The 6,366-nt window shown below is 44.7% G+C and overlaps 1 protein-coding gene across 1 annotated transcript in view; it reads left to right on the top strand.

Moving 5' to 3' along the window:
- The first annotated feature begins 3,108 nt into the window (after positions 1–3,108).
- The window catches only part of LOC120981175 (catalase-like), a 28,152-nt gene continuing 24,894 nt past the window's right edge, over positions 3,109–6,366 (top strand). The window contains exon 1 of the mRNA XM_040410697.1: positions 3,109–3,181. Coding sequence (XP_040266631.1) covers positions 3,116–3,181 — 66 coding nt within the window. The 5' untranslated portion in view covers positions 3,109–3,115. The remainder of the gene's footprint in view (positions 3,182–6,366) is intronic.

Genomic DNA, 6,366 nt, shown 5'->3' with positions numbered 1-6,366 from the left:
GCCAGGGGTGGACTAGGAACTTAAAGTGGCCATGGAAAAAAAATCTAAAAGTGGCCCCATGTTGTAGGTGGGCCCAAATTCACAGAAGCACAAAAGGCGGGGCCAGCGATATCTTAGTGCAGCACAATATACCGCCCCATCAGAACCAAATACTACAGGTCAGCATAAAATACTGCCTGAAGAACCAAATATCACAGAGCAATATACTACCGCCTCAGCTGCAGTATACAACTGTGAGGATGGCAATACAGTTGAATTCAGAGGGGCATCTGCCAGCTAGGTGCATAAGTACTTGATGCTGAGAATGTCTGATTGTTATGCACCTGGCTGGCGGCCATGAGAAGGGCAGGGGTGTCCCCCTGGGCATCGGCACACCAGGAAATTTAACTGTAGGGTCTATGGCCTGTCCGCCACTGCTAGGGGAAGAGTCAGGATTATTAACCCCGACTGATCCATACAAAACTATTCTGGTGCATTACAAGGCATTAACATAAAGTTATGAACAGTTTGCAAGTACCCTATTCTAGCGTACTGCATATAAAGCTCACTTGCACAGATGTATGTGGTAGCTTTTGGGGCCCAATGCAAAATCTGCATCAGGTCCACCATCCACCATGTGCCATTTACAATACTGGAGTCTTCTCCTATGAGCCCTCTCAAGCACAGAGGCCTTGGTGCGACAGCTATCTCTATACTCCATGGACAGGGTGCAAGGAAATAAAAAATAGTATTTTGGCACAAAATCTTTATTACTTTTGATTTGAAATTTGTTACATTTCCTAATTGTTTCTCTCCTGTTTCAACTTTTGATCATTTGCAAATAGTCTTGGCCATTAGAATGCATAGTAAACCCAGGGCCGTCTTTAACAAGGGGCAAAAGGGGCAGTTGCCCCGGGCCCAGTTGCTCCTGGGGGGCCCAAGGCAGCTGCCTCTTGAGCCCTGCTAGCCACTGCCCCGGGTGTCAGGCTGTCAGCTACACAGGGGGTGCTGCCATGCCTGCCGGCACTCCAGGCAGCGTACTGTGAGAGCTGTAATTCTCTAGGACCTTAGATTACATCATCACCATGTGACCAGTAACCTAGCAATATTACTTGTCACATGGCTATGAGGTCATCAAAGGTCCTACCAGGAGTGTTGCTGTAGAAGTTTGCCTTAACTGTGGAGCTTTTTTTGTGAAGATTACATCAGAAAAAGGTGACAGGGGCTGTTATGCTAATATACTGTAAACTACTGTATAGTGGGCTGCTGTATACTGTGGGGGCTGTATACCATGGGGGGCCTGTATACTGTGGGGGCCTGTATACTGTTTACTGTGGGTGCTGTATATTGTGGAGTGCTATACTGCTGTACTGTATAGTGTAGGGGGCTGTATACTGTATACTGTGGGTGCTGTATATTGTGGAGTGCTATACTGCTGTACTGTATACTGTGGGGGGCTGTATACTGTGGGGTGCTATACTGCTGTACTGTATACTGTGGGGGGCTGTATACTGTGGGGGGCTGTATGCTGTATACTGTGGGTGCTGTATATTGTGGAGTGCTGTACTGTATACTGTGGGGGGCTGTATACTGTGGGGGGCTGTATAATGTATACTGTGGGTGCTGTATATTGTGGAGTGCTATACTGCTGTACTGTATAGTGTGGGTGCTGTATACTGTTGGTGCTGTATATTGTGGAGTGCTATACTGCTGTACTGTATACTGTGGGGGGCTGTATACTGTGGGAAGCTGTATACTGTGGGTGCTGTATATTGTGGAGTGCTATACTGCTGTACTGTATACTGTGGGGGGCTGTATACTGTGGGTGCTGTATATTGTGGAGTGCTTTACTGCTGTACTGTATAGTGTGGGGGGCTGTATACTGTATACTGTGGGTGCGGTATATTGTGGAGTGCTATACTGCTGTACTGTATACTCTGGGGGACTGTATACTGTGTGGGTGCTGTATATTGTGGAGTGCTATACTGCTGTACTGTATACTGTGGGGGGCTGTATACTGTGGGGGGCTGTATACTGTGGGTGCTGTATATTGTGGAGTGCTATACTGCTGTACTGTATACTGTGGGGGCTGTATATTGTGGAGTGCTATACTGCTGTACTGTATAGTGTGGGGGGCTGTATACTGTATACTCTGGGTGCTGTATATTGTGGAGTGCTATACTGCTATACTGTATACTGTGGGGGGCTGTATACTGTGGGGAGCTGTGTACTGTATACTGTGGGTGCTGTATATTGTGGAGTGCTATACTGCTGTACTGTATACTGTGGGGGGCTGTATACTGTGGGTGCTGTATATTGTGGAGTGCTATACTGCTGTACTGTATACTGTGGGGGGCTGTATACTGTGGGGGCTGTATACTGTGGGTGCTGTATATTGTGGAGTGCTATACTGCTGTACTGTATAGTGTGGGGTGCTGTATCGTGTATAGTGTGGGGTGCTGTATACGGTGAGGTGCTATACTGCACTACTGTATACTGTGAGGTGTTGTATACTGTGGGGTGCTGTATACTGTGGGCTGCTATACTGCTCTACTATATACTGTGGGGTACTGTATAGTGTGGGGTGCTATACTGCATAATGTGTGGTGCTGTATACTATAGGGTGCTATACTGCATACTGTGGGGTGCTGGGGTGCACTGTAACACTAGGGTGAGCCGAGCCCTGGTCTCCTTCCTGCAGAGCGGTGCCCACTCCCAGCCTGAGCCCAGCTGCCCAGAGCACTGATCCTGAGCCGCTGGAGTCTTCAGAACTGGAAGTATTTACAGTTATTCACTGTACTCTACCAGATGTGTGGATTTTTTGTGTGTGTGTTGTGGTGGAGGGCGTGATTGCCTGCTAAGGTGTGGGAAGGTGGGATCCAGGGGGCCCAAGTAAATTTTTGCCCAGGGTCCAATCAATATTAAAGACGGCCCTGAGTAAACCCAGAGGCAGTCTCGCTGCAGGGCTCTATCTATCCGTAGCACAAACACTGTCCTTTTTTTATGGTGCCATACTGTATAATTAGGATGTTTATTAGCTGCAGCATTTTGCATACCTGAGCCGAAGGGAGGTGCAAGTGACACCAGTGCTGTATAAATGTCATGCTTAATAGCTTCAAAGAACACACTTGTCATCATGGCGGGCAGATGTTTGTATAGTGCTCACTACCAGAACACTGGACAAAAAGCCGGAGATGGTCAGGTAATGATCTTCATCTTCTACACCCATTTAAAACAGAATATGAGGAGGCTGGGGCTACATGGTGACAGGTTTGTGCAGCTTAAGTTCCTCAGGACTTTGCAATTGGACTGTGAAAAAGTAGCCTTACTGTAGAAAGTTGGAGTTGGCTTGCATTGCAGTCTATGACGGAGAAGTTGCGTGCAACTTGTTACCTGCAACCAAAAATCCAAGTTCTGTTGTGACGCGGTTGAGCTGTGTCAGGGGTCACAATGAGACCCCATTGGCAATGACTAGATACAATGTCGCAAATTGAATGTTTCTGTGTAGCTCTAGCCTATGTGAAACTACATTTAGAAAAACCTCTTTTGAGATGACCACCCATGATTAATTGATCTTTCTGTGATAGCTTTCAAAATCCCTTGACATATTGGCCTTCTTCTTTGAGATGACCACCCCGATCTAGACCAGCTCTTTTGTTGATACATTTTCTAATCACTAGTCTTGTTGAACCCCTTATTTGAAATGGCCACCCCTGATCTAGACCAAATCATTCGCTCATACATTTTTTAATAACTTGCCATATTGGACCTCATCTTTGAAATGATCACCCCTGATCCAGATCAGATTTTTCAGTCATACATTTACTAATTACTAGACATATTGGAGCTCTTCTTTAAGATGGCCATCCCTGACCTAGACCAGCTCTTTCAGAGATAATTTTTTTTTATTTACTAGCCTTGTTGGACCTCTTCTTTGATATGGCCACCCTTGATCTAGACCAAATCATTCGCTCATACATTTTGTAATCACTTGCCATATTGGACCTCATCTTTGAGATGATCACCCCTGATCCAGATGAGATCTTGCAGTCATACATTTACTAATTACTGAACATATTGGACCTCTTCTTTTGAGATGGCCATCCCTGACCTAGACCAGATCTTTCGGTGATACATTTTATAATGAGTAGGCATATTGGAACTCTTCTTTGAGTTGGCTACCCCTCTTGTTGACATTTTTCACAGTTTTTCTTTGGAGTAAACATGTTAAAAAGGTTTTAAACTACTTTATGAAGTAAAAAATGGTCTTTTAGAAGGGTGGTTCTCTTAAAGAAGAGGGTTAATATACATAAGATATAAGGGAATCACAATCCCTGGTCTTTATCAGGGGTGGTCCTCTTAAAAACATGGTCCTTCGCGAGGTTACACTCTATATAACCATCATTTATTGTTTTCTCTTACATAACCACCTAATTATCATCTCTATTGGCTGCTAATCCTCACTCACTTCAGACTAGGACATCTTGTTTATGTACTTGGTGTTATTATATTGCAGTGCAATATTTAATTAAGGTTCTTAGGTTGGCATTACATGTAGCTATCTAAACTACTTTAGTAATTTCAGATTCAAGCATAAAAATTACAACCTGTGGCCCTCCAGCTGTTGTAAAACTACAACTCCCACCATGCCCTGCTGTAGGCTGTCCAGGCATGCTGGGAGTTGTAGTTTTGCAACAGTAGAGGGCTGGGCATCCCTGATGTAAATGGTCAAAATGGTTTGGTCCATTAGATCCAATCATTATCTGACCTACATATGAGTGTTATTGTAAATGACTGGTGGATGTCCACCACCGCAACCCAAGAAAAGGCTGTTTGTAGTCACAGTTGTCCAGATGTATGATACATGTGTGATTTAGTCATGTAACACATGATGGTCTCACCCTTGAAAAAGCCTTTAGAAAGGTTTTGTATTGGCCACATTGAGCTGCATATTTGCGATTGCCTGATTTTTCTCCTTTAGGCCAGCCATATACACAAGACTGGATCAAGATTGGTGGAGGAACCTGGGCACAAAAATTTAGATGACCCAAATTTTAACTGACCCATCTATCCCAGCCACATTTAGGTTACATTATGTGCATGGCCCTCTCTACTAAAGTCTTGAGAGTTACAGAGACAGCTGAGTCTGAGAACTTTCCAAATAGATCCCAATAATTGGCCTGTGTAAAGGTACTGTTGATCACCCAACCAATAAGCAAAGTGAACGGGGGATGAACGATCATAATAGCGATCATTCACACCCCCCCCCCCCCCCCCCCGTTTACTTTCCACTGGACTGTGTGAAAGGCACTTTGAATGAGCACCGAACATCTGCTCTATTACTGGCCGGTAACAGCTCATGTAAGAGGACACTAAAGCTGTATGTAGAAGACAGGGGCAGTTTGGGAACTTAAAGTGGTCCTGGAAAAAGACCTAAAAGTGTCCCCAAGTTGTAGGCTGGTCCAAACTCAACACAAGTAGGCTTGGCCAATACATGTAGGCATGGGCAACAAAGTAGTCGGGGCCAGAAATACTGTAATGCAGACCAAAATACTGCCCAGAACCAAATATCACAGTGCAGCACAAAAATACTGCTGACCGCGCAACAGTATGAAGCTGTATCATCATCCTGAGGACGGCAATACAGTTGAATTCAGGAGGGCACCTGCGGTTGCTGGCCTGGTGCATAAGTGTCTGATGCTACTACATTAATTAATGCTTAGAGCATCATATCTTCATGGACCTGGCTGGCTACCATGAGGAGGTCTTGGGTGGCCCCCTGGGAAATTTCCCTGCAGGTTCTATGGTCAGTCCACCCTGGTAGAAGTCTGTGCCTTATCATTTGGTAGGGACTCAAGAGCAACATCTGCATGGAGCTTGTCTTTATGATGTCCAACTTGCCATAGCCTTATATCCAAATTTAGGGAGGGTCAAGATGGCTGGTCAAACAAGGTCATCATATGCCACCATTCATTTATCATGTCTCAGATCTAAAATGAAGCACCTTTTTGATTTGCTATTTTTGAAGCTGTTTTTGTATTTGTAGGATTCTGAGGACAAATTTATTTGCGTATAAAAGTGATGTGTTAAACTTCAGGCAGATTACATGGGAGTTGTCAACCAGCCCTGCAATTAATTGGAATGATTTATACTACTTTGTAATTTTTAGAGCCATCAACGGTCTCACCCATGCTTCCTAGAAATGTTAACAATCCAGGGAAGTGCTATGATGCAGCAAAGAAACATTTAGTGTTAAATTAGGTTAATCTATATTGCTGAGCCCGTCTGCCAAGCATGCTCACTAGTGTTCCATATGGGTCATTTTATTCCTACCGCAGCTGTGTCATGCTCCGCCCCCTCACACCTGGCACTAAGCATAACACAGTG

This window comes from Bufo bufo, chromosome 10, assembly GCF_905171765.1.
Source record: "Bufo bufo chromosome 10, aBufBuf1.1, whole genome shotgun sequence".
Taxonomy (NCBI): Eukaryota; Metazoa; Chordata; class Amphibia; order Anura; family Bufonidae; genus Bufo; species Bufo bufo.
This window is presented reverse-complemented; position numbering and strand designations above follow the sequence as displayed.